Source organism: Mesoplodon densirostris, chromosome 19 (genome assembly GCF_025265405.1).
Source record: "Mesoplodon densirostris isolate mMesDen1 chromosome 19, mMesDen1 primary haplotype, whole genome shotgun sequence".
Classification (NCBI taxonomy): domain Eukaryota; kingdom Metazoa; phylum Chordata; class Mammalia; order Artiodactyla; family Ziphiidae; genus Mesoplodon; species Mesoplodon densirostris.
The window spans coordinates 51,324,971-51,350,613 of NC_082679.1; the positions used below are offsets into that span (position 1 = coordinate 51,324,971).

General features: G+C 39.7%; 2 protein-coding genes across 5 annotated transcripts in view; one reads left to right on the plus strand and one right to left on the minus strand.

The window, feature by feature from the left end:
* Positions 1-17,084, plus strand: part of PKD1L3 (polycystin 1 like 3, transient receptor potential channel interacting) — a 45,204-nt gene extending 28,120 nt beyond the window's left edge. Inside the window, 4 exon segments of the mRNA XM_060083176.1 lie at positions 3,983-4,082; positions 6,122-6,262; positions 7,178-7,363; positions 17,003-17,084. Coding sequence (XP_059939159.1) covers positions 3,983-4,082; positions 6,122-6,262; positions 7,178-7,363; positions 17,003-17,007 — 432 coding nt within the window. The 3' untranslated portion in view covers positions 17,008-17,084.
* Positions 17,085-19,345: 2,261 nt separating this feature from the next.
* Positions 19,346-25,643, minus strand: part of IST1 (IST1 factor associated with ESCRT-III) — a 37,282-nt gene continuing 30,984 nt past the window's right edge. For 3 of the 4 annotated variants that reach the window (XM_060085501.1, XM_060085502.1, XM_060085503.1), the window contains exons 7-10: positions 24,963-25,163; positions 24,037-24,129; positions 22,949-22,997; positions 19,346-21,700 (exon numbers count right to left, since the gene is read on the minus strand). In XM_060085501.1, coding sequence (XP_059941484.1) covers positions 21,498-21,700; positions 22,949-22,997; positions 24,037-24,129; positions 24,963-25,163 — 546 coding nt within the window. In that variant the 3' untranslated portion in view covers positions 19,346-21,497. The remainder of the gene's footprint in view (positions 21,701-22,948; positions 22,998-24,036; positions 24,130-24,962; positions 25,164-25,643) is intronic. The other variant, XM_060085505.1, reaches the window with a different exon arrangement.

Genomic DNA, 25,643 nt, shown 5'->3' on the forward strand with positions numbered 1-25,643 from the left:
AGAGTTCTTATATACATACGTTACCAAAAGCACAATCCAGGAAAGAAAAAATAGATAAATTGGACTTCATCAAAATTAAACATTTTGCTCTATGATAGACACATTTTTTTATTGAAATGTAGTTGATTTACAATGTTGTGTTAGTTTCTGGTGTACAGCAAATGATTGAGTTATATGTATTCATTCTTTTTCATATTCTTTTCCATTATGGTTTATTAGGGAACACTGAATATCCCTGGGCTATATAGTAGGACCTTATTGTTTGTTTTTTATATAGTAGTTTGTATCTACTAATCCCAAAGTCCTAATTTATCCCTTCCCCACCTCCTTTCCGCTTTGGTAACCATAAGTTTGTTTTCTGTCTATGAGTGTGTTTCCGTTTTGCAGATAAGTTCATTTGTATTATTTTTTAGATTCCACATATAAGTGATATAATGGTATTTGTCTTTCTCTTTCTTACTTACTGCACTTAGTATGGTAATCTCTAGGTCCATCCATGTTGCTGCAAATGGCATTGTTTCATTCTTTTTTATGGCTAAGTAGCATTCCATGGTATATATGTACCACATCTTCTTTATCCATTCATCTGTTGATGGACATTTAGGTTGTTTCCATGTCTTGGCTATTGTAAATAGTGACACCCCTATGACATAGGGGTGCATGTATCTTTTCAAATTACAGTTTTGTCTGGATATATGCTTAGGAGTGGTATTGCTGGATCATATGGCAACTCTCTTTTTAGCTTTATGAGGAACCTCCATACTGTTTTCCATAGTGGCTGCACCAATTTACATTCCCACCAACAGTGTAGGAGGGTTCCCTTTTCTCCACACCCTCTAGAGCATTTGTTATTTGTAGACTTTTTAATGATGGCCATTCTGACTGGTGTGAGGTGATACCTCATTGTAGTTTTGATTTTCATTTCTCTAATAATTAACAGTGATGAACATCTTTTCATGTGCCTGTTGGCCATCTGTATGTCTTCTTTGGAGAAATGTCTATGAAGGTCTTCTGCCCATTTTTTGATTGGGTTGTTTGTTTTTTTGTTATTGAGTTGTATGAGCTGCTTGTATATTTTGGAAATTAAGCCCTTGTCAGTTGTATCATTTGCAAATATTATCTCCCAATCCATAGATTGTCTTTTCATTTGATTTATGGTTTCCTTTGCTGTGCAAAAGCCTGTAAGTTTGATTAAGTCCCATTTGTTTTTGTTTTTTGCTTTTATTTATTTCCTTGGGAGAGTGACCTAAGAAAACATTGGTATGATTGACGTCAGATAATGTTTTGTTTATGTTCTCTTCTAGGAGTTTTATGGTGTCATGTTTTATTTTTAAGTTTTTAAGCCATTTTGAGCTTATTTTTGTGTGAGGGTGTGTTCTAACTCACTGATTTACATGCTACAGTCCAACTTTCCCAGCACCACTTGCTGAAGACTGTCTTTTCTCCATTGGATATTCTTGCCACCTTTGTGAGAGCTTAATCGACCATAGGTGTGTGGATTTATTTCTGGGCTCTCTATTCTGTTCTATTAAGCCATATGTCTGTTTTTGTGCCAATACCATGCTGTTTTGATTACTGTAGCTTTGTAGTATTGTCTGAAGTAGAATGACTAAAATATCGATAATACTAAATGCTGGTGAGGACGCAGAGTAACTGGGAACTCTCATTAATTTGTGGTAGAAATGAAAAAATGGCATAGCCACTTTGGAAAGCAGTTTACCAGTTTCATACAGAGTTATACAGTTACCACATAACTTAGTAATTGCACTCCCAGGTGTTTACTCAAAAGAAATAAAAACTGGGACTTCCCTGGTGGTCCCAGTGGTAAAGAATATGCCTTCTAATGCAGGGGACGTGGGTTCAGTCCCTGGTCAGGGAACTAAGATTCCCACATGCTGCAGGGCAGCTAAGCCCATGAGCCACAACTACTGAGCTCATGCGCCTCAATGAGAGAGCCTGTGTGCTGCAAATTACAGAGCTCATGCGCCCTGTAGCCTGCGCGCCACAACTAGAGAAGAAAAAACCCTCACACCACAACTAGAGAGAAGCCCACGTGCCTCAACAGACCTGACACAGCCAAAAATAAATAAGTAAATAAGTAGAAATAAAAACCTATGTTCACACAGAATTGTGTGAATATTTGTAGCAGCTTTATTCATAATTGCCAAGGATGGGACTTCCCTGGCAGTCCAGTGGTTAAGACTCTGTGCTTCCACTGCAGGGGGCACGGGTTTGATGCCTGGTCAGGGAACTAAGATCCCACATGCCACATGGTGTGGCCAATAATAATAATTATAGTAATAATAATTGTCAAGGATGGAACCAACCCAAATGCCCATCAGCTGGTGAATGGATAAGCTGTGGTACATCCATACAGTAGACTACTCAGCAATGAAAAAAAACTACTGGTATATGTAGTGACATGGATGAATCTCAGATGTATTATTTTAAGTCAAAGAAGCCAGTTCCAAAAGCATACTTTATGATTCCATTTATATGACATTCTGCAAAAAGCAAAAACTACGTGGATGAAGAATCTATCAGTGGTTCCCAGAGATGGAGGTAGTAAAAAGGGCTGATCACAAAAGGGCAGCATCAGGGAATTTTTTGGGGTAATGAAACTGTAAGGTATCTTGATTATAGTGGTGGATACTCTGTGTATTTGTCAATACATAGAATTATACACCAAAAAGAGTGTGTTTTTTAAAAGTGTGTAAATACATTTTTTAAAGCTAAAAAAAAACCTTTGTTATTACAATGGCTAAAAACTGTAAAAAGTTCCTCTTCACTGGTCAAATAACTTAGAACAGTAAGATTCAATTTTGCTTTTAAAAATGGCAAAGGGAAACAAATGATAATACACAGTGATGCCAGGGAAAATGGGCACTTAATGCTGGTTGAGGAAAATCTGGCAGTGTACAGTAAAAGCCTTCAAATTCTGCATCCCTTTGCCGAGTAAGTTTCATTTCTAAGGATCTATTCGGAGAAAATTCAGAGTGGTTTATAATAATAAAATGGCAACAATTTAAATGTTCAAAAATAGGATATTGCTTAATATAAGACAGCCATATCTGTATAATGGGATACCGAGCAGCCATTTAAAATGTTATAGAAAATGTAAGGATGTGGAAAACTGGTCCAGATATATTAAGACAAAAATGATTAATGGATGTATTCCAAACTTTTTAAGTTTCTTAAAAATCTCTAATTTTTTTGAAAATTTTTATAATAAATGTATATAAGTTTTAAAAAGTTGGAAAGTATAAAAAGAGGAACAGAAGAGATGGAAACCAATGTGTTAGCTTAGCTATCGGTATTGCTAAAGTGCGGTTTGGTTGGACTCATGGCCAAGTGAACTTTTTAGCAATTTCCCCTCAAATGTAATCCTCGGGACAATCCACTAGAGGGCGACTTTAGGTCTGCAGAGCAGACGCACCTGGAATTGCCACATCACAATAGGGGTGTGTGGCAACGGGCTGGAAATACTACTCTTGTCCTTTGTTCTCCGAGGACTTGGAGCACTTTCCTCCCCTCCAAGGAAATTTCAGGAGCGGGGGATACTTGTTTCCCCTAACAGAGGCTTAAGGTCTTACTCAATTCTAAGATTCCATGCCTGCTTCAGCAAAACTGGCACTTTCAAAAATGTAGCTTCTTCAGTCTAGCATATCAAAGTTGTTCCAAAAACAGGTGTTAGTGAACACCTTATACAGATCATCACAAATCATTTAATAGTTTAAACTTTCCTAGCCAAGCAGATTAAGGGCTACAAGCAAAAATACAAACATTAACATTATATCAACCACATCCTCATGGTTATGTACAAATAATTATGAATTTACTTAATTCTGTTTTCCATAAAAATAAAGGGCCAAGTCACTGAAATGTATTAATCATACCCACCTTCACCTTTACCTAATGGCGCCACCTTCTTGGTTCCTGTAATATCTGCTCATTAAGTTTCTCCTCTGACTTTCCTGTCTAGGTGATCTTCCTCACATTGTTTTACTCACTGCGGCTGAACAGGATGCTGTGGCCTCACAAAGAGAAGGAGCATCAAACCAAGAGGATCTTGGCAGTCTTGGGTAATTCAAGTAGTTCTAACTAATATCTACTTTTGCAAATAGCAAATTGTATCAGAACAGTGAGCTCCTAGCCACCTCACTGGCTCAGAGGAATCTATCCATTCAGGATCTTGTCTCTGACCAGCTGTTGCACCTTCTTCCCAGCCCAAGACTAACCAGTGCGTCACCAACACTCTTTATGATCCATCCCTCCCTAGATCTCTCAATGCTTCTACTCTTCCCTATATTCTAGATTCCTTCCTAGTGTTTCTAGCTTTGAGCCCCAAGTGCTGTTTGCAACTGCTCACCCTCTGTATCTGAATGCCTGCAGGTATCTCAGATTAAACATGCCCCAAGCAGAATTATTTGCCTGCCCCACAAATTCACTTCTTTACTCTGTTTTCTCATTTCAATTAATAGCATCACCATTCTCTAAAAACATAATAATCCTAAATCCCACCCCCCATTCAGTCACCAAACCTGAGGGAGTCTACCCTCTAAATAACTGACTAGAGCCACTCATATTACATGGATGAAACTCACAAAGATGGCTGAAAAGCAAACTGCAGAAAAATTAACACGTTTTTAAAACATCTTTATTGGAGTATAATTGCTTTACAATTGTGTGTTAGTTTCTGCTTTATAACAAAGTGAATCAGTTATACATATACATATATCCCCATATCCCCTCCCTCTTGCGTCTGCCTCCCTCCCACCCTCCCTATCCCACCCCTCTAGGTGGTCACAAAGCACGGAGCTGATCTCCCTGTGCTATGCGGCTGCTTCCCACTAGCTATCTATTTTACATTTGGTAGTGTATATATGTCCATGCCACTCTCTCACTTCGTCCCAGCTTACCCTTCCCCCTCCCCATGTCCTCAAGTCCATTCTCTATGTCTGCGTCTTTATTCCCATCCTGCTCCTAGGTTCTTCATGACCATTTGTTTTTTTAACACAACATTTTAATCATGCAAAACAATGCATGTCTTGCTTAGAGACATATTTTTTAATGAAGAAATGCATAGGATGATACACTCCAAAATTTAGGCAAGGATTAGCTCTCTGAAGGAAAGAAGGGATACCATCACAGAGGTACACAGTGGATTTATCTTGGCACTCACTTATTTCTTAAACTGAGTGGTGGGCACGCTGCTAAGGGGTTGGCATCTTATTCCTTATGAGATTAAAAAAACAGTAATCTGACTTCAAACTGCCTTCCTAGCCCTCATTTCATCTCTCCATCTCTTGAATTGCTGTTCCCTCTGCTAAAATGACTTTTTTCTTGTCCTTATCCTTGTCCATCTAGAGAATTCTTTGACTCATCATTCAAAACAGATGTTGCATGTCACTGCCTCTGGGCCACCTTCTCTGAGTTCCTCAGGGAGGTTTGTTTTTCTTTTCAGTGATCCCTCAGCATTTGGTTCCTACAGGCTGACAAGTTTTAGGTCATATTCTAACTCCCTTTCTCTCTCCGTCTTGATTTACGTGTCTCTAGATTCTTCTGCTTACAGTGTGGTCTGGAGACCAGCAGCACTGGCATCTCCTGGAACTGTCAGATATGCAGAATCTTAGGCCTCACCCCAGAAACTGCATTTTAACAAAATTCCAGATGATCCCCTTGCACATTAAACTTTGAGAAACACCACTCCGGAACAGTGCTCCCATTGGGTGGTCCACTGACTAAAACTGTGTTTCTAGTCCAAGATAAGTACAGAAATTGAGAATAAGCATTTAGAAACTTTTAGAGCAGTTGGGCAGACTAATTTTAGGCCTATTGAATCTAATTTTCAAAATGGGGCTTGTATTTTGTAAGGCTCTGTTCTATGTCATTTTCCTAGTAATTCGTTTTTACTGTATTTTTACAAAAGTATCAGTCCCTGATGGATTGGAAAAAATTTTTTTAAGTCTTTCATGATAGTTTGGGAAGGGCTGCTTAGATAGCTTTATCCTCTATTTCAATATTTAACAGGAAATACTCATAGAAGATGCTCAACAAATGTTGATGAATAACTACTTAATGAAATATACCCTTTTTTGGCCTATATTTGAATTTTTGACAGCAAGATGTCCTTCATCATTACCCGGTTCAAGAGATGAAAACAACCCCATCTACGTAGCCCCAGCTATGAATGGTCCAGTTAAGCACCCAGAAAGAACCTTGAAAGAGAAGAAATTCTTCAAGTTGACAGGAGATATTTTGGGTATGGAGAGAAAATGGTAACCTGTTGATACAGCAGCACATTTCCCAGCAAGGGAAGGGGGAATGAGAATAAAATGGAAAATATAGAAGAAGGGTGGAAAACTATTTTAAAATATTCACCTGGAAAAATTCTGGATTCCCTTAGGCAAGGCTGTAAGGTAAATGGAAGGACTCCTAAAATTGGAATCTTGAGATCTAATTGTGTGTTTCAGTACGTCACTTCCTCTACCTGCAGAATGTAATGAAACTTGATCTGCATCGCATGGTGGAGGGAAAATGAATATGCTTTGAAAAATAGATGTCCTGAGAATTCCCTGGTGGTCCAGTGGTTAGGACTCCCCGCTTCCACGGCAGGGGGCACGGGTTCGATCCCTGATGGGGGAACTAAGATCCCACATGTCACGCAGCATGGCCAGAAAAAAAAAAAAAAAAACTGCTGTCCTATAAGTGCAAGGTAACTGGTCCAACACATCTAGTGTTTGGGTTATTGGATTCTCTGGACCAAAGAAGACAAATTCTGTTTTTATCATGCCTTCCCTTCTTGTGAACACAGACAATCTATAGATAACTGGGGAGGGGAAGGGGAGGAGATGAAAGGAGTGGTCTGGGGGGACATTTAGACCTAAGAACTAAAATACAACACTTGTGTGAGATTTTATGTAGCTTATTTTTAAGTAAAATTTCTGATCAGTGGCAGAATAATTCTGGGAAGGAATATGTAGATATCTATAGATGTATATAGATATCAGTAAGAACCAAATGCTTTTGCTTATCTGTTTACAATTAGGTAGAATCATATCAAATTGCCAACTTTTGACTGTTTTTGACCTGTAAAAGTCTGTAAGCTTAGGAAAAAATGAAAAACAGAGGATTTCTAAGCTAACTACTCACCTATGATTTTCTCTTCTAATACTAGTACAAATACTTTTCCTTATCCTGTTGATGACTGCAGTCTACTCAGCACACAACTCCAATAGATTTTACCTCCGTCAAGCTATCCACAAGAGCTTTCCTTACCGCTTCTCAGAGATCAAACTTCTCAAGCATTTCCACCCCTGGGCCAGTAGCACCCTCCTTCCTAACCTGTACAGGGATTACAGAGGTAAGAACACAGTCCTGGGGCCCAGCCCTGCAAATGTGGGGTGCAGTTGGTTTTCCAAACACCCCTGCAGTAACCCATTAGAACACTGGAGAAAGGTCCACTGGCTTTTTCAAAATGACTGCACATCTGTGGGCACCCAAAGGTCCACTCCCAGGGCCCCATCTAAGCAGGTTCAGGTTTATGTCTGTTCACCCAAGGGTCATCAGGCCCATGAAGGCTGATTCCCACTGATGAGTTTCACAAGAGGCTGATAAACAAAATTGAGAATTTATTCACTAACAACATGAAAATAACTGGAGTGATCTCTGGGACTGGTTGCCTCCTTGTGAAGGAGGGAACCACATGTAGCTGAGAAGTTTGTTCTATAAGCACAGAACCACGAAAACAGTGTAACCAGAAAGATCTCCACCCCAGGTGATATTTTGATATATTGCCTGATGTGCAGTCATTCCCAAGTCTGTGATGTGTCTGTGTAACTTTTCTTGGATGGTTATCCAGTTCAGTTCCACGAATAATGTAGTGAACACCTAGTATGCTGGGAACTGTCCTAGGAGCTAATAAAATGATGGACATTATATGGTTTGTACCCTCAAAGAACCTCACCATCAAGAGGACTTAGTATGGGGACTTCCGTGGTGGCACAGTGGTGGAGAATCCACCTGCCAGTGCAGGGGACACAGGTTCAAGCCCTGGTCCGGGAAGATCCCACATGCCGCGGAGCAACTAAGCCCATGTGCCACAACTACTGAGCCTGTGCTCTAGAGCCTGCCAGCCACAACTACTGAGCCCACGTGCCACAACTACTGAAGCCCGTGCACCTAGAGCCTGTACTTCACAACAAGAGAAGCCACTGCAATAAGAAGCCCATGCACCACTGCGAAGAGTAGCCTCCGCTCACCACAGCTAAAGAAAGCCTGTGCGCAGCAATGAAGACCCAAACACGGTCAAAAAAAAAAAAAGAGGAGTTAGTATGAATGCTTTTTTTTTAGATTTTTTTTTTTTTTTTTTTCATTTGGCCGCATCGGGTCTTAGTTGCAGCACGCAGGATCTTTTCATTGCAGTGCACGGGCTCTTCATTGCAACGCGTAGGCTTCTCTCTAGGTGTGGCGCATGGGCTCCAGAGCACGTGGGCTCAGTAATTGCGTCCACAGGCTCTCTTTAGTTGTGGCGCGCGGGCTCAGTAGTTGCCACGCTCGGGCTTAGTTGCCCCACGGCATGTGGGATCTTCGTTCCCTGACCAGGGATCGAACCCACGTCCCTTGCATTGGAAGGCGGATTCTTAACCACTGAACCACCAGGGAAGTCCCAGTATGAATGCTTCTTGTTCAGTATCTTTCACCAGTTACCAACACCTTGCCATATTATAACTTTCTATCTTATTAAGCTGTATTCTGGAAATTGTTACATTCATTAATCTCAGGATTGGTGGCTTTCTGTTGGGATTTGGAACATCTCCTAGGTTCCTGAAAAAAATCTGAATGATATGTTTATCTCAGCAAACATGTATAGTCCTTTTTTAAAAATTTTTATTGGAGTATAGTTGATTTACAATGTTGTGTTAGTTTCTGCTGTACAGCAAAGTAAATCAGTTACACATATACATATATCCACTCTTTTTTAGCATCTATTCCCATATAGGTCATTACAGAGTATTGAGTTCCCTGTGCTATATAGCAGGTTCTTATTAGTTATCTATTTTACATATAATAGTGTGTATATACAATCCCAATCTTCCAATTTATCCTTCCCCCACTTTCCCCCTTGGTAAGCATAATTTTGTTTTCTACATCTGTATAATCTTTTCTGACACGTGTACTTGTTGCATTTAAGAGTTTTAACAGATGGCAACTTCTGTACATTGCATGTTGATTCTTTCTAGTTGAGTTTTAAACGGTGACAGTTCTAGGTTGAGGGCATATTCTGTTTAGAGTCAGTAACTGTCTATACTGACTTAAATAAAAAGTGAATCAGACCCTGGGTAGCTAAGGCTAGTGCCATCACAGTAGGCATGTTCTCCTCTTAGACTCCTTCGCTTTACAGTATAGTGTCGTGGTCCAAAGGCGCAGACTCAGAAGGCTGCCCAGACTGCCCAGGTTCACATCCTTGCTCTCCACTTACCAGCAGTGTGTTCTTGGGTAAATTACTCAACCTCCTGTGCCTCAGTTTCCCCATCTGTACAATGGGGATAATCTTAGGACCTACCCTGTAAGATAGATGTGAAGATTAAAACCTTAGTTAGGGCCTCCCTGGTGGCGCAAGTGGTTGAGAGTCCGCCTGCAGATGCAGGGGATACGGGTTCGTGCCCCGGTCTGGGAGGATCCCATATGCCGCGGAGCGGCTGGGCCCGTGAGCCATGGCCGCTGAGCCTGCGCGTCCGGAGCCTGCGCGTCCGGAGCCTGTGCTCCGCAACGGGGGAGGCCACAACAGTGAGAGGCCCGCATACCGCAAAAAAAAAAAAAAAAAAAAAAAAAAAACCTTAGTTAGATCTAAGTGCTTAGAGCAGTGTTGGGCACATACTGTTCAGTCGATGGGTGTTAGCTATTGTTATTAACTGAGGCAGTTGGAGCTCTGGTTGTACTAGAACCACAGAGTTTACATGAGTTACCTGGACATACTAAGGAAGAGCAACAGCAACCTGTAGATATAGATAATGAAATAAAATTAAGTAGATATGGGGTAAACAGCAGTAAAAATTGTAACATTTTTTAACTCCTCAACTGCTAAAAAATTTTTGCTTTCAGAATTGATGTAGCCCAGTCCCATTAGTCCACTTGTTTTCAGGAATATTGAAGCCCAAGCCATTCATGGCAGATAATCTGTATCCTGTAAATAAATCTGTATCCTATAAATACAGAACTTTCCTAAATAGCCTAGTCCAATGTTGAAACACATTTAGGGAAGAATTTTTTTTGTAGGATTTAATTAAAATTCCTCTTGCAGCAATTCAAACTTGCTTTATCTCTTTTGACTTTCTTCTGAGGTGAAAAAACACTAATCACAATTCTACAACTGCACAGTTTTTATTTAAGAACTATAAAGTAAGGCCATCTTTGAAGGTTAAGTCTGCAGGACCCTAGGTCCTTTAATAACCTACTGCAAACCTCTCCCTGCCAAATTTTGTAACATAATCTTTTTCTTTCATGTTAAAACATTTTTTCATAATTAAAACATGAATATGTAGAAAATCCATATGTACCACGATGTATATTGTGCAACTCTCCTTTTCCCCTGGTCCCCCTTCTCTCTTTCCTAGAGGCAACTACATTCCCAATTGATTATACAGACATACCTCACTTTACTGCATTTCACTTTACTGCACTTCGTAGATACTGCATGTTTTCTTTAACAAACTGAAGATGTGGCAGCCCTGTGTCAAGCAAATTCACTGGTGCCACTTCTCCAACAGCATTTGCTCACTTCGTGTCTCTGTGTCACATTTTGGTAACTCTCGAAATATTTCAAACTTTTTCATTATTATATTTGTTAGGGTGGCTTGTGATCAGTGATCTTGGATGTTACTATTGCTAAAAGAAGGCTCAGATGATGATTAGCATTTTTTAGCAATAAAGTATTTTTAATTTAGGTGTATGTACATTGTTTGTTTAGACATAATGGTATTGTACACTTAATAGACTATAATACAATGTAAACGTAACTTTTTTTTGTTTTTGGCCACACCGCACGGCCCGCAGGATCTTAGTTCCCCAACCAGGGATTGAACCCGGGTCCCAGCAGTGAAAGCGCCGAGTCCTAACGACTGGATAGCCAGGGAAGTCCCTAAACATAACTTTTATATGCACTGGGAAACCAAAAAATTCATGTGACTTGCTTTATGGCAGTGGTCTAGAACCGAACCCATAGTATCTCCAAGGTATACTTGTAAATTCTTTCAGAGGTAATCTATACATTTGCAAATACATTTGATGATAAATAGCAGCATACTATAAACATTGTCATGCCGTTTTGCCTTTTCCCCTTAATTTGCCTGGAGATTGTTCCATCAGCATATATAAAGCTGTCCCTTTTTATGTTTTATTCATTTACTATATAGTATGCCATTGCGTGGATGTACCATAAGTTATATAACCAGTTCCCTATTAATAGACATTTAGATTGCTTCCACTCTTATACTGTTAACAATAATACTACCATTTATACCCTTTTACATATGTAATTTCACTCATCTGCAAATATATCTGTAAGATAAGCACCTTGAAAAGACTTGCTAAAAATGTATATCCATTTTTCATTTAGAAAGATACTGCCAAATTCTCAATTGTACCAATTAATGTTCCCATGAGCAATGTATTATTAGATCTGCCCACATTGCCAACAGTTCAGTGAACATTGGTGTTTTCATACAATACAGGTAACTCTGAAATATACAAAAGGTTTGCAACTGCACTCATGAGAAAATGCAAGTTTAAACTAAGGAACCATTTTTCACCTCTCATATGGACAAAACTTGCCTCTGCTCTTGCCCTTCTTCATTCCTTCTTCCCCATATTATTTTTTTACAACATAAATGTGTTTTGTCCCTGTTCAAAACCTCCCAATGGATTCCATCATACTTAAAATAAAAGCCCAAACCCTTTCTAAAGCTTACTCTAGGGCCTTCCCTGTCCGGAGCTGTAGCTACATCTGTTACTTCTCCTACCCTCATTCTGACCCTCATTCACTCTAATTCAGCCACACAAGCTTCTGTGCTCTCCTTAAACACGATGCGCATGCTCTTGCCTTGGCCTTGGAACTTGCTGTTGCCCTGACGTTTGCATTGGGAGCTCCAAACTTTATTAGGGTCTCTCTCATAAGCCACCTCCTCTGAGAAACCTCTAATCATCCTGTAAATAAATAGCACTGCTTCCTCCTCACACAACACTCTCTATCCCCTCTTCCTACTCAGTTTTTTTAAATTAATTTTTTATTTATTCATTCATTTTTGGCTGCGTTGGGTCTTCGTTGCTGTGCGTGGGCTTTCCCTAGTTGCGATGAGTGGGGGCAACTCTTCTTCGTTGTGGTGCGCGGGCTTCTCACTGCGGTGGCTTCTCTTGTTGCCGGAGCACGGGCTCTAGGCGTGCAGGCTTCAGTAGTTGTGGCACACGGGCTTAGTTGCTCCGCGGCTCAGTTTTTCTTCATAGCACTATTATTACCTGAATATTGTTTGGTTATTGCCTGTCTCCCTCCCTCCTCAAATATGAATGCTCTGTGGACAGGGACTCTTGTCCACTGCTGTGTTCCCAGCACCTAGAACAGGACCTGGTGTATGTGAGCACTCAATACATACTGATTGAGAGAAAGAATGAATGAATGTCATTCTATAATTTTTGCCCATTTTTCACTGGGCTGCTTGGTTTTGTTTGCTTGTTTTGATAAATGGGAGCTTTTTATGTATTAAGAGCTTGTTCAGTTGTAGAGATTTAGATATTTATACAGAAACAAAATAAGGATTTATAAAAATTTAGGGAATTGGTAGCTTATGATGTTCTATCTGGGAGTGTGGTATGCTTTTTCTATTCTCATCTGCATTTGTATCCCTCAGTAATATTAAATTCTCTTCATATAATTCTTACACATCTCTTGTTAGGTTTATCTTTTGTGGTCTATTGTGAATGAGATTTTATTTCACTATAGTTTCTAAGTAAATATTGTTTGAATATATGAAGGCTATTGATTTTATTATATTTAGTACCCAGCCAGCTTGCTGAATTTTTTTGTTAATAGTTTTTAGGTTGATTCTCTTTTCTCCCCAGCTTTATTGAGGTACAATGGAGAAATTAAAATTGTATATATTTAAGGTATAATGTGATGTTTTGATATATGAATATATTGTGAAATGTTTACCACAATCAAACTCATTAACATATCCATCACCTCACATGGTTACATGTTTTGATAAGAACGCTTATTCTCTAAGCAAATTTCAAGTATACAATATATTACTATTAACTATAATCTATAAACTATAATCATGCTATACATTAGATCTCCAGGACTTACTGATTTTAAAACTAAAAGTTTGTATACTCTGACTGACATCCACCCATCCCCCTCCCCACCCCAGCCCCTGGTTACCACCATTCTACCCTCTGGTTCTGTAAGTTTGACTTTTTAAAACTGCACTTGTAAGAGATCATACATGTTTCTTTGTTTGGCTTATTTGATAACTTCACTTTTGTGAATAATCCTGCTATGAACATGGGAGTGCAGATATCTCTTCAAGATGCTAATTTCATTTCCTTTCAATATATAGCCAGTAGTAGGATTACTGGATCATCTAGTAGCTCTGTTTTTAATTTTCTGAGGAACCTCCATGCTGTTTTCCATAATGGCTGTACCAATTTACATTCCCACCAACAGGGCTCCTTTCTCCAAACCCTCACCAACATTTGTTATTTCTTGTCTTCTTGATAATAGCCATCCTAACAGTCGTGAGGTGGTATCACATTGCAGTTTCGGTTTGTTATTTCCTTGATGATTAGTGATTTGTACATATACCTGTTGGTCATTGTATTTCTTTAGAAAAATGTGTATTCAGGTCCTTTGCCCATTTTTTAATCAGGATGACTTTTTTTTTTTTTGGTATTGAGTTGTATGAGTTCTTTATGGATTTTGGATTTTAACCCCTTATCATATACATAGTTTGCAAATATTTTCTCCCATTTCATAGGCTGCCTTTTCATTTTGTTTACTGTTTCCTTTGCTGTGCAGAAACTTTTTAGTTTGATGTAGTCCCACTTGTTTTAGCTTTTGTTGCCTGTGCATTTAGCGTCATATCCAAAAAACTGCCAAGACCAGTGTCTAGAAGCTTTTTCTGTTTTCTCATAGGAATTTTGCAGTTTCAGGTCTGAGGTTTAAGTTGTTAATCCATTTGGAGTTGATTTTTTGAATATGGCAAAATCAAAGTGTCCAACTGCATTCTTTTGCATGTGGAAATCCAGTTTTCCTAGCATTATTTGTTGAAGAGACTAGCCCCATTGTGTATTCTTGGCACCCTTGTCATAGATTAGTTGGCCGAATCTATGGGTGTGGTTTTAATTCTGGGTTCTCTATTCAGTTCCATTGTTCTATGTATCTGTTTTTATCCCAGTACCATAGTATTTTGATTACTATAGTTTTGCAATATAGTTTGAAATCAGGAAGTGTGATGCTTCCAGCTTTGTTCATCTTTCTCAAGATTATTTTGGCTATTCATGGTATTTTTGTGGTTCCATACAAATTTTAGGATTTTCTCTATTTCTGGGGAAAATGCCACTGGAATTTTGATAGAGATTGCATTGAATCTGTAGATCACTTTGTGTAGTATGGACATTTTAACAGTATTAACTCTTCCAATCCATGAATGTGGGAAATCTTCCCATTTACTTTTGTCTTTTTCGTATCTTTCATCAATCTCTTACAGTTTTCATTGGACAGATTTTTCACCTCGGTTAAATTTATTCCTAAGTGTATTATTCTTTTTGATGTTATTGTAAATGAGATTGTTTTCTTAATTTCTTTTTCAGCTAGTTGTTAGTGTAACAAAATGCAACTGATTTTTGTATTTTGATTTTTTATTCTGTAGCGTTACTGAATTCATTTTTTTAACAGGTTTTTGGTGGAGTCTTTAGGGTTTCTATATATAAGACCATGTCATCTGCAAAGACAGTTTTACTTCCTCCTTTCTTATTTGGATGCCTTTTATTTTTCTTACCTAACTTCTCTGGCAAGGACTTCCAGTACTGTGTTGAATAGATGTGGTGAGAGTTGGCATCCTTGTCTTGTTCCTTATCTTAGAGGAAGAGCTTTTAGCTTTTCACAATTGAGTATGATGTTAAGCTGTGAGCTTGACATATATGGCCTTTATTATGTTGAAGTACATTCCTTCTTGCCTAATTTGTTGTGAGTTTTTATCATTAAAGGTTGTTAAATTTTGTTGAATGCTCTTTCTGCATCTGTTGAGATGTTTTTTGTTTTGTTTTGTTTTTTTAACATCTTTATTGGAGTACAATTGCTTTACAATGGTGCGTGTTTCTATGGTGCATTCAGAAATGCTAGTTTCTGCTTTATAAAAAAGTGAATCAGTTATATATATACATATGTTCCCATATCTCTTCCCTCTTGCCTCTCCCTCCCTTCCACCCTCCCTATCCCACCCCTCTAGGTGGTCACAAAGCACTGAGCTGATCTTCCTGTGCTATGCGGCTGCTTCCCACTAGATACCTATTTTACGTTTGGTAGTGTATATATGTCCATGCCACTCTCTCACTTTGTCACAGCTTACCCTTCCCCCTCCCCATATCCTCAAGTCCATTCTCTAGTAGGTCTGTGTCTTTATTCCTGTCTTACCCCTAGGTTCTTCATGACCTTTTTTTTTTTAGATTCCATATATATGTGTTAGCATATGGTATTTGTTTTTCTCTTTCTGACTTACTTCACTCTGTATGACAGACTCTAGGTCCATCCACCTCACTACAAATAACTCAATTTCGTTTCTTTTTATGGCTAATATTCCATTGTATATCTGTACAGTGGAGATCATACGTTTTTAATCCTTCATTCTTTTAATATGGTGTATCACATTTATTGACTTACATGGCATCTTAGTTTCTTGACCAGGGATCGAACCCACACCCCCCTGCAGTGGAAATACAGAGTCCTAACCACTGGACCACCAGGGAAGTCCGAGAATTTTATGGTTTAAATGTTCACCCATGAAGCTATCTGATCCTGGGCTTTTCTTTGTTGAGAGGTTTTTGATTACTGCTTCAGTCTCCTTACTTATACTTCATATGTTCAGGTTTTCTGTTTATTCATTATTCAGTTGTATGTTTCTAGGAATTTATCCATTTTTTCTAGGTTATCCAGTTTGTTGGTGTGTAATTATTCCTAGTGGTCTCTTATGATCCTTTGTATTTTTGTGATATCAGTTGTAATGTCTCCTCTTTCGTTTATGTAATTTTATTTATTAGAATCCTCTTTTTATTCTTGGTTAGTCTAGCTAAAGGCTTGTCACTTTTGTTGTTCAAAAAAGCTAACTTTTTTTTCTATTGTCTTTCTAGTCTCTATTTCTGCTCTAATCTTTATTACTTCATTTCTTCTTGTAACTTTAGGCTCAGTTCTTTACTAGTTCCTTGAGCAGTAAAGCTAGGTTTGAGATCTTTTTTATTAATGTAAGCATTTATTGCTATAAACTTCCCTCTTAGAACTGCTTTTGCTGCATCTAGTGTCTGTCTTTTCCTGAGTGCTGTAGTCTTGGAATCACATTGCTTCCCTTAGAAAAGGTCACTAAATGGAAAACCATCAGTTCAAGTTGGCGATGAGTTTTGGAGAAGACAGTGGAGCTCGTTTTAGTTGTACAGGTCCATAGTTAACTAGCAGTATGATAAACTCAAGACATTTGTTTCATCTCTAAAATGGGGATAACATTTAGTTCACAGGATGAACTATATGGAAGTCAAATTTATATGAAAACACTGTAATTACAGAAGAATTCTATATAGTTTTTAGGCATAGCAATTTGAATGGCCACTAAGGAACTTCCTTAATTTCCATTCCATTGGTTCTACCTTGACCTCACCATTATCAAGCACCTCAGGACCCAAAGAAGTGTAGTCCCCTCTACTGCTCTCCACCCCCATCTGACAGTTCTCTCTTTTTCAGTTTAACCTGCTGCTTGGATGGAGCATCTCTGACTACTGAACTTTTCTCAGTTCAGCAGTGACTGTTGTTGGTCTCCTGATGGGAATCTCTCATCACAAGGAGGTAAAAACCCTATTCCTGGTTTCCCTGCAGAATTCTATTTGGTTTAATGTATCAAACAAGGGGAGAATTGCTTACAAAAGCAGCCCCTACTGTACCACTGCATACTGGAAAAGGGAGAAACTTAGTTCCTTTGCCATTATTTTATGGTATTACCTATAGATACTGTATAGCTTTTGAGTGGCTGTTACCTTCAGAAATCCTTCCTTTCCTAAGGACATAGTCCCACCTTTCTCACTTCTTCTATCCTTAATCTTACTGCCAAAGACACTAGGCCTGAACTTGTGTTTTCATACCTGGCCAGATAAACATGATTGCTGCTGCTTTCTCAACGGCCCTTTTTTTTTTTTTTTTGCGGTATGCGGGCCTCTCACTGTTGTGGCCTCCCCCGTTGCGGAGCACAGGCTCCGGACGCGCAGGCTCAGCGGCCATGGCTCACGGGCCCAGCCGCTCCGCGGCATATGGGATCCTCCCAGACCGGGGCACGAACCCGTATCCCCTGCATCGGCAGGCGGACTCTCAACCACTTGCGCCACCAGGGAGGCCCTCAACGGCCCTTTGAAGGGTACAATTGGAAGTGACTTTAAAGAAAAATTAGGGAGGTACAACTCCAGAAAGAATTGCAGTTACTTCTGTTTATAAATACTAATTTCAGAGAGGCTGTTATTTTCTCCCAGGAACTACCTACACAAATCCCTTTCTACTCAACATAAAAAATAAAGTAGGAAACCCAGGTGAGGTTTTGGGTCCCAAACACTAGCATATATAGATTTGGTAAGAAAAAAACTGCAATTCAAATTAGTGAAACTGGCAAGATTTTCATCAAAGCTCATCATTCTGATACTCTAGAAATCAAAGGTTACTAATTAAAATGGGTAAATTAACATAGTTTCTAACGTGGAAAGTTACCACCACCTTCCTAAAATCTAAGAAAGATTAACATAACTGCTATTTTGGGTGGACTCTTTTGTTGTGGTTCCAGCCCCAATCACTAGGGAATGAAGTCCTCACCCCTGGAACACTTTATATACTAAAGCTCTTAAAGAAGTAACAATCATAATAAACTTTTACCGACACCTACTTTTTGACTTAAAAGGGAAAATGGAGTATACTTACTGGGAATAGTCTTGCATCACAAACTCAGCGTTTGCCCAAACTGTTTGGTTGACCTGGAGTTATGATTAAGCTCTTTTAAAATAAGTAGATATAAGCTGGCAGCCATTATAATATCTCTGTCACAGAGATTTCCATCACAATAGTATTTATTGCAAGTATTCATCCTCTAAGTTGTTGGGTGTTTTTTTAAAACAGTGCCCAGTGGCAATAATGAATGAGCCAATACCAACGGAAAATAATCATTTTTAAAAGGAACACCTAAATTAAAGAATTTAGAAACCAAATTTTACTGGAAACCATTCTAGTAAGCCCTACATTTGAGAAAGATCTCTTTGTGCTGAAAAGGCAAGAATGGCAAAACTCAGTAAGTATACTTTTAAAGACAATGATTAAAAAAAAAATCTAAAAAAAGCATTGAAAGCCAGTTTTCTATGGCTAACCTTTTAAACTGCATTGGAATGCTCCTATGTTCAGAGTAGAAAGTGCTTGGAACGGCAGAGACAGTTTTCATTATCACTGCTGGTATCTATGTATTCTTTCAACACACTTTTGCTATTCCTTGAAGCTTCCATGTTTAGAAATATTTTCCGGAATTGCCAACAACTCACAAGGGCTTTGAGTCACTTATAATTCCATTACAACTCACCTGTTTTCTTCTTGTGAAAGCCCTGAAGGCACAATTATTTACACTCTTAGAGTCAGTCACTCTTGCTTTTCTGTCCACTCAAAAGAATTTTCCTTTTTAATATTTTTGCTTTTCTAGTTTCCACCAGACATAAGTGTTTCCTCATGTGAATATATCCCAAATGTTAGCATATATCTTACATTTTTAAAGTAGATATTAAACGCTCAGTGTTTAAACTCGAAGTGTCCTATTGTCTTTCCAGGTTATTGCTTTAAACCCAGTTCTGGGCTCCTTTCTTATCCTCCTAACCAGTGCCGTTTTGATGGTACTTGTGATCATTAACCTTTTTGTTTCTGCCATTTTAATGGCCTTTGGTAAAGAAAAAAAGTCCTTTAAGCTAAGTAACTCTGACTCAGTAATTGAAATATAAACCGTATCATGATTTTATCACTGGAAAAGCTCAATTTTAGCTGCTCTTAAGATTACAGACATAACGCACAGTATCAGCATACTCCCTTTATTAGTCTCCACAGCTCTGCCAACCATTTTCCTAGGAAACCCAATTTACCAAAAGTACATTATGTTCTACATCCACTGTCCTATAAATAGCTGGCCCGCCACTGTTAAGTAGCAGAAACACTCCAAGGCCTGACAGTAAACCATTAAAGGAAACAGTATCTTTACACTTTATATCTACTTTTTAAAAAATATATCTTTGGTACTTTTTTCCTCCACCATTAGCAGCAATTTCAATTTCCTTGGTTTTCTTTTTGTCTTCCAACAGACTCAGAAAGAAGCTGCACTGATGGATATGCTGCTACTGAAGCTCTCAAGCTTGTTAGGAAAACAGTGGCACCAGAACACATGTAAGTAAGCAAACAGCTATAACAGCAATGGCCACTGACAAATGAAGTTTCAAAAGATTAATCCTGTTACCTCCTCGCTTGGCTTATTCTTAGTATATTAATACTGATCATTGCATGGTGTACTTTAGAAAATTATAGATGTTTATAATATACTTAGTTAATTTTGTTAGTCAGTGAAGAATCAATCCCCTTGGCTGCAGATTCTTATGTTTATGGAACTTGACACTATCAGAGGGTTAACACTGCAAGAGTGGTGCAGGATAAACAAGCTCTGCTGCCAAACAAACACCAAGTAACATCATTCATGTTCCAGGATGACTGGGAAATATGAGTCAGAAGTAAGCTCACTGCAACTTTAATTAAAGATACAAGCATGAGATCTGGCTAAGGGGTAGCCCTGTCACAGAGAAGTAACCAAGCCAACTCACAGGTAACAATCTGGGCTTAAATACTGAGATCGAAATGGGCCCCTAACTCCCCAGGCATCCATCCACATTACCCAGGGAGCCAATAAGGTCTGGCTTGTGCCCAGTATGGGTCACTTGCTTAAATACTCTCCACTAAAATCTTGCCCCTCGTCATTTGACCAAAACAATGGAGAAAGCGGGGCACAAAATTTTTAACTTTATTAGCAGCTACTGAGCCACGACATACAAATCAATCAATCAAAAACATTAAAGAAAAGTTGCTTGAAACAAGTGTGTACAGATACACCACACAGAAGCCGAAGTCTTATTTTCCGATCCCAAAGCCGTCCCTGTGGGGAAGGCTGGCCTTAGCTAGGGGGCAAAGCAGTAAGAGTCTCATCCGTCAAGGGAAGGAGCAAAACACCTACAGCCACATAGACACCAAAAATTTATCTGAGATCAGCTTTTTAAAGGTTCTCTTGATCATAACGTTTTCAAATGAAAACAGGAACCCCTCTTCACCTGTAGGCTTTCCAGCTCACTACTCAAGAGACTTGAATATTTCTATTAAGGCTACTGGAAGCCCACCTTAGCCTTGAATGGTGACTTCTGCCCAGTATGTGGCCAGCAATGCAATCCAACAGAACATGCCATGGGGAAAAACAGGAATTTATATACAGTGCTGCCCTCTATTAAAAGGGAAACACAGCACTCAAAGCAAAAGGCCACAGAGGGCTCCCTGAGAATCCAGTAGAACTAAGAGAGGCCTTCAACTTTCCAAAGTTTGCAACTGGATCCAGGTGGAACAGTGCCCTGCAGCAAGGAGTAGTGTATATGTCAATGAGAAGACCCAGCTTCTAAGAATTGTTACAATGGCTTCCTGAGCCATTTTCTCTCTCCTATTCATATTAGAGCAAGAAAATAGACAACTTGGCCTTGAATCTCACTCACCACCAGTCCCTCTGTATGGAGGGGTTTGTTTCTAAGTCTAGAACCTCAGCACAGAGCTGAGACACTTCATGAAGTACTCTCCTCCACCATCCGGCCATCTTTGACAGCTCTCCCCGTCTCACTCCCTCCCCTGTGGAGGGATGGTGGGACAGGAAGGAGAGAAATGGGGTCACACTGACAGGAAACGGACAAGCAAGGCTGCCAGGAGCCACAGCTGCTCCAACCTCACCATCTCCAGCTGTTAGTCTCTCAGGAGCAATGGAGAACCGGAAAGCAGCAGAGTGTGGAAGAGAGCAGGAAGAGAGCCCAGAGGAAGAGTGTACTCAGTGATGGTTAACAGATGAAGCAGAATTTCATGGAGATTCTTTGTTACAAGGAGAAACTGCTCAGTCTCAATTCCCAGAACTTGGACCTTGCCTGGTTTAGGAAGCCTATGTTTTCTTTTTCAGCTCTTCAAATCTCCGGGAAAGATCATCAAAGTCAATGTCTTCAGAGGCTGAGGTGCTGGCACCAGCAGATGCAGTTGGTAGTGTGTCTGGCACAGATGGCAATTCTGGCAGTACAAAGCTGTCATGGGTGTTATCCATGGGTCTGGAAGGGGGCTTTGCAGAAGCTTCTGGCTTGGGGCCAGGACCTAATTAAATTAGAGTCAGGAGCACAGTGTTAAAAATGCCAGTGGCTCAGATCCTCAAACCCCACAATCCCCCGGCAGAAACAATAAAATAATCAAAATACTGGAGAAAACATTGTTTTCTAAAAAATAATTCTAAAGGTCAATAAAATTTTCAGGACAATTAACAGCTACGTTTTCTAATTATGGTTGAATATATGTTTTACTTCCCTACAGTGAGAAAAAGTTTAAAGGAAAGTCAAAGTGTGGTGCATGGGGCTTAGGTACACAGCATTCATTTAAATGGACTGTATGGTCTACTCCCATAACAAAGTCCAAGAAATGGTACTAGAATTCTATTGGGATGAGCTACTCTTTAAGGCTTATGGGGAAAAAATTTTACATGGAATGTTAACATCCATACCGTTTGATGTAATAGAATGTGATCTGTATTTCTAGTCTTCCGTTTTGTATCTTACAAGTTAAAATCATCGCCCTCTCTACCTACTGTATGTTTCCATTTGTATCCAAGTTCTAGAACAGGCAAGGTAAACCATAGTTTTAGGAAATAAGAACAGTGCTTGCCTCTGGGATGGAACTGACTAGAAAGGAACACAAGGTAACTTTCTGGGGTGATAGAAATGTTTTGTATCTTTACTGAGGTGGTGGTTACATAATGTATGTGTGTGGAGATACACATCAAAACTCATCACAATATACACTTCTGTGCATTTTTTGTATGTAAATTATACCTCAATGAAACTGTCCCAATTTTTAAAAATATTCCCCTCTGGGTTTCTGGAGTGCTGGTAGTGTTTTAATTTTTCAGTGAATGGCTACATGAGCATTGAATGGCTACATGAGCATGCTTGCTTTGTGAAATGTCACTGAGCTATACACTTATGATTTATGTCTGTTTCCCCCTCTTTAATGCCCAAATTTTTTTTAAAAATTGGTATTTCCAGGCACAGTGGAAATGGAAGCAGCAGGAACATACCGAACTTGAGGATGACTGAAAACTACAAGGTGAAAAAGAATAATGATACCACCAACAGAAACAGGGAACTTGGGAGATTCTTTGGAGCCACGAAAGATCTTTTCTTTTTGGAAGTGGGAAATCTGAGTTCTGTTTCCACCATACTGCATTTGGGGAGAGAACGGGGCATGTGGGTAGAATGCCACAAGCATAAAACCAATCTGAGGGAGGAACAGAGATGAGAAAACAGCAAAGGCTTCAGTACTGAGAAACTCTCAAGAGGGTTTCTGACTCACCAACGATCTGCGCAGAAGAGACATTCTTATCAGCATTAATGTCATCAACCTGAAACACAAAGATCATGACCAGAGGAGAAAGCAATGGCATCACTGGTGAAAGTAATGGTATAAGCCCATGTGTGTTGCAAAAGCTAAGCTGCTCAGCAAAAGCAACAGAAACTGCTCCAAAGAAACTGCCGCTCCGCCCCCTATACTCCTTTCCTGATCTTCTTCCAACCAGATAGATACCATGTTGAACTCATAACTGCCAAGCAGAGAAAAAGAAAATTCTTACCACACCATAACATCTCTCTTTAATCTGTTACCTTCACCTTCCAGGCAGCGAGAAAGCATTCTAAACCACCGCATTCATCTCCAAGAACCAAGTCCTCAAACACTAACAAAGATCTTCTACCCCATTCCTAGAAACAGCTGTGGGCAATGCTTCAATGCGTGCAAAACCAAAACATAAAAATTCAGGCCCAATGTAAAAACCAAAGGAAAGAACACTAAGCAAGCTCAGGAACAGGGCAATCTCCCTAGATGAGGAAACAAGGCTGGCAGAAAAGTCATCTAATTCTGAACCAAAACCGTTACAACCACCTACAGTTCAAGGCATCATTACCATATTAACAAGAATAGCAAGCTTTAACTATAAGACTAAAATATAAAATTAATGCTATAGGCTGAAATTTACTAGACACTTACCTGTTTAAGACAAAAATCTGATTCTTATTCCTTTACAGTGTTGAGAATTTATAAAACTGGTATTTTAATTATTCTAGCACCAAGACTGTACCAGCTCAATATGATTCTCTGCCTAGTCTAAAAAAAAGTTTGATCAAGTGCCCTACCAGCACTTTCCAGGATCTGCAGCTCCTTCCTGATTCCTGGCTTAACTGCAGACAAAGCATTGCCACCAACAATGCTGCCACCACCACCACTCCCCGTTTCCAGGGTAATGTTAAAGCAACGCAAGAATCCAAAGCATAGAGCAATGCCAGTACTAGGAGTTGATCAAAACTTTGCCTTCCCTGTGGCCATTATTTTGCTCTCTCTTCATGGGATTCACTCCTGCTGCTTATAAAAGAGGCTCAGGCACTTACAGATTCATACGATGGGGGAGTTGCTGGTATCTGAGGTGGATGAATATTGGGAAAGGCCTGATAAGTTCCCATTGGTAATCCATTGAAATCCGACTGCAAGAGGAGAAAGGCAACATCAGAGACATTGCCCCTGATCTGCAATTTCTGAAGTGTGTAAATAGGAAGGGAGAAATAAATATATGTGTGTGTATACAACTATTTTTTCAATGTGAATATATTCACATTGAACACATATATATATTCAAGATATATATTTAATACATGTATTCAAGAGCCCCAAAAGAAAAAAAGGTACCTAAAAGGACCACATGTGATCAGGAAGAATCCAGATTTTTAAAGATCTGTACCCAAAGGCTATTCTTCAAATTACTAAATTGCCTCAATGTCTACAAGGGAAGCTTCTTACCAGACTTTCTTTTTTGGGGGAGAGGAGATGACTGCACTGCACAACACGTGGGATCTTAGTCCCCTGAGCAGGGATCGAACTCACGCCCCATGCAGTGGAAGCATGGAGTCTTAACCACTGGACTGCCAGGGAAGTCCCCAGACTTTCTTACTAGCAATGACTTTCATCTTCTTGTCTACAAAGGAGGCAGACCTGGTAATAAGTATTGGTTATTCATTTTTGGAAAAAGCTACTAGTATACCTACAAGTCCCAAAGGTTCAAGAAACCCACATGAAAAGGAGTTTTTCTAGTACCATCTCTCTAGATTTTCCCACTTCGTTACCTATAGGTGAACCAAAAGACTTTCTCCAAATCCCAATGCTATTTTTTCCACAATATGATCAATAAACTAATACCAAATATTCTTACTGCTAAATCATCTTGATAACCTACAATTCCTGAGTATCCACAGAGCCAACTTGTCATCTTCTGGAACATTTTCTAGAGTTTGTATCCATATTTATTTGTATCTGTACTTACTGGTCCCTTTGGAAGAGGGTATGAGAAAGGAGTGTTTGGAGATGGCATTGGCATGGGCATGGGCATTGGCACTGTTCCATCAGGTCCACCAGCTGGTGCTGTGAATCCGCCCCCACCTCCTCTTCCAGGGCCCCCTTTCTTCACATCATCTGTGAATCCAACATCAATAAGATCTGTATCTACTCCAGGAGGAGCTTCTGCCTAAGAAAAAGAGAGAAACCCGTATCATTAGGCCAGCTAGGTTCCCCAGGAAGCTGACTCTGAGATGGAGATTAGCGTGATGGAAGTTTACTGGAGAGGTCTCTTGGGATAGACACTTGTGGGGACATGAAGGAAGCAGGGCTGGGCAAAGGAAGAAGGTGGGCTGCCATGCATTCACAACAAAGGGGTCAGCTAATTCCCCCAGGGAGTTCTGGAGCTAGGCTGGGCCTACAGCAGGTGCTCCCAACTGGGGACAAAGGGGCAGAGTCTTTAATCCCCTGCAATGACCAGTTACCAAATACAAGCTGCCCCCAGGAAAGACCCTGGGTAAGGAAGCTGTCTTCTGAGGGCCATTGCTGGAGGGACACTCAGCTGTGTGAGCCACCAGTCATCAATACTCTCAAGAGCTGGGAGAGGGGCTTCCCTGCTGGCACAGTGGTTAAGAATCTGCCTGCCAGCGCAGGGGACACGGGTTCAAGC